General features: G+C 39.3%; 1 protein-coding gene across 1 annotated transcript; it reads right to left on the reverse strand.

Moving 5' to 3' along the window:
- Positions 1–243: 243 nt before the first annotated feature.
- LOC104496638 (charged multivesicular body protein 4c-like) lies at positions 244–1,469 on the reverse strand (the record flags this gene model as incomplete). Its single annotated transcript, XM_010139791.1, has 2 exons — positions 244–358; positions 1,292–1,469. Coding segments are annotated over 2 exons (293 nt in total), but the record flags the coding sequence as incomplete, so codon positions are not given.
- Positions 1,470–2,105: the final 636 nt, after the last annotated feature.

Genomic DNA, 2,105 nt, shown 5'->3' on the forward strand with positions numbered 1-2,105 from the left:
ATATTTTACATGTATAGATTTTTATTATATCATATAAATTATTAATTGTATTTATTTTAGAGAGAGGTGTGTGTGTATATATATAAAAAATTATTAAACTGTCCTAAACAGGGTAAGCTAGAACCACGGAATTTCACATCTACACATTTTGAGAAACAATCCACTGGAACAAGCCACCACGCAACAAAATAACTATGGAGTCATTTAACAGCTAAAACTCACAGGCTTTACTGAAGTACTAACCTCATCAAATTCATCACCAAATGCAGCTCGGTTTGAGATAGCGTCTGAAATTTCCTGGGCAACATCTTGTTGTTCAGTGATGTCTTGCATCAAATCATCAATTTTGTTCAAGTCCCTGGCAAGATAACATGGAAACATTTTGAAAGATACATCATTCAAATCCTACAGAAGAGACTCAGCAAAACTTGAACAGACCCTCTTTTCTTTTTATGCCCATGGCTGTAAAAACAGCAGAACTCACAGGGAATAATTTCCCTCACCTACACCTTAACATTTCCTGGCAAGCTTCTGTGTGTTTTACCCGGTCCAACTGCTTCCAGCTTGGGATTGTAGCAGAAGTCAAACTGTGGCAGTCTGTGTGTCTCTCCCTTCTCTGCATTTCTTGTATGTCTGCCAGTCACATTGCCTGGGCAGATCCCATCTCCTTCCTCAGGTCAGCATCTTTATAGATGGATCTTTTTTGATGTTAAACTTTTACCAGAACTGGGAGAATTTAACCCTATTTACAAGCTTCCCCTTATTGTTAATTTTATTATTGTTTCATTTCCTGTTTACTTCTCCCAGAACAACCTTTCTGATTTAACTCTGTTTACTCAGGCAGGAAAACGCCTCATGAAACAATATTGGACACATAAAACTACACATGCACCAAAAAATTACCCTTTCTTTTATTCAGGCCTAATTAGTACTTTGAATCATACTGTCCAGCTTATGGACTTTAAAGAAAAGAGTCCACTTAGTTTCTTCAACTAAGGTTTCTTCTGGAAGCACCAAGGGCAGAGGCCAGTCTCTACTGCCAAAGTAAACTTAAAAAAAAAAAACAGGTACCACATGGCCCTCTCTTCCTGGACTTCCTTCTACACTTGCTGTTAAGAAAAGCAATTTTTCTGCCAAATATAACATTACAGCATCAATAGCATTCCTGGCATTAAATGCCTGAACCCAAAATGAAGTAAAAACTGCCTGACTTGATACAACAGACTGTAGCGATGAAGTAGCTGGAAAGCGGTTAGTAAGCTCAGCTTGAAAGCTATTAGAAAGCACTTACATATTTTCATGCACTTTTTTCATAGCTTGTGCAGCATAACCCATATTCTTGAGCACTTCTGTGTTGGTGTGGGAGTTTTCCAGCGCCTCTCTCTGGAACTCAATGGTCGAAAGTGTTCCATCAATTTGACTCAACTGTTTCTCGTATCTCTTTTTTCTCTTCAGTGCTTGTAAGGCAGCTGGAAAGCAAAGAGGCAACACGCACTGTGTATTTATATAACAAAACTCATGGACAGGTAGTTCAGCACCAAGCCAACCTGCAGAATTTATACTTCTCACTCTCCTACCTTACTAGCAGGGAGACAAACTTTGACCACACCAGCAGCCTGTTTATCACCAACATGCTGTTGCATGAACATGCTTGGAAGCCTCTTTTAGATTAACTCCTTTTAGCACCACAGGGAAGAGCAGCTTCTTCCTCCACTGCGGGAGATCTTGAACTCCATCCTATGCACACAGGCAAAGCAGGAAAGATGGGAAGGAAAAAGAAAAACATCAGAGAGAAGTCAGAAAGGAGGAAACAGGAGAAAGAAAGAAGAGGTTGCAATACATAAGTAAAAACTAAGAAAGTCAGAATAAGAAGATCTGTCACGATAACTGCATCTCTACCAGTGCTACTTTCTAAATTGCCTCAGCAGCAGAAACTGTTAAGTGCAATGGAGAGCCAAATGGCTTAGGAGCATGATCTTCAAACCTTAGACCCTGAAAACGCATTTAACTTTGTAGTCATGGCCACATCAAATCCAGCTGCCCCCCGTTATCTTTGTAAATTTGTGAGATTAGTCTTTTATATTTGTTAAGTTATAAGCAGCATA

This window comes from Buceros rhinoceros, unplaced genomic scaffold, assembly GCF_000710305.1.
Source record: "Buceros rhinoceros silvestris isolate BGI_N320 unplaced genomic scaffold, ASM71030v1 scaffold47500, whole genome shotgun sequence".
NCBI classification, from domain to species: domain Eukaryota; kingdom Metazoa; phylum Chordata; class Aves; order Bucerotiformes; family Bucerotidae; genus Buceros; species Buceros rhinoceros.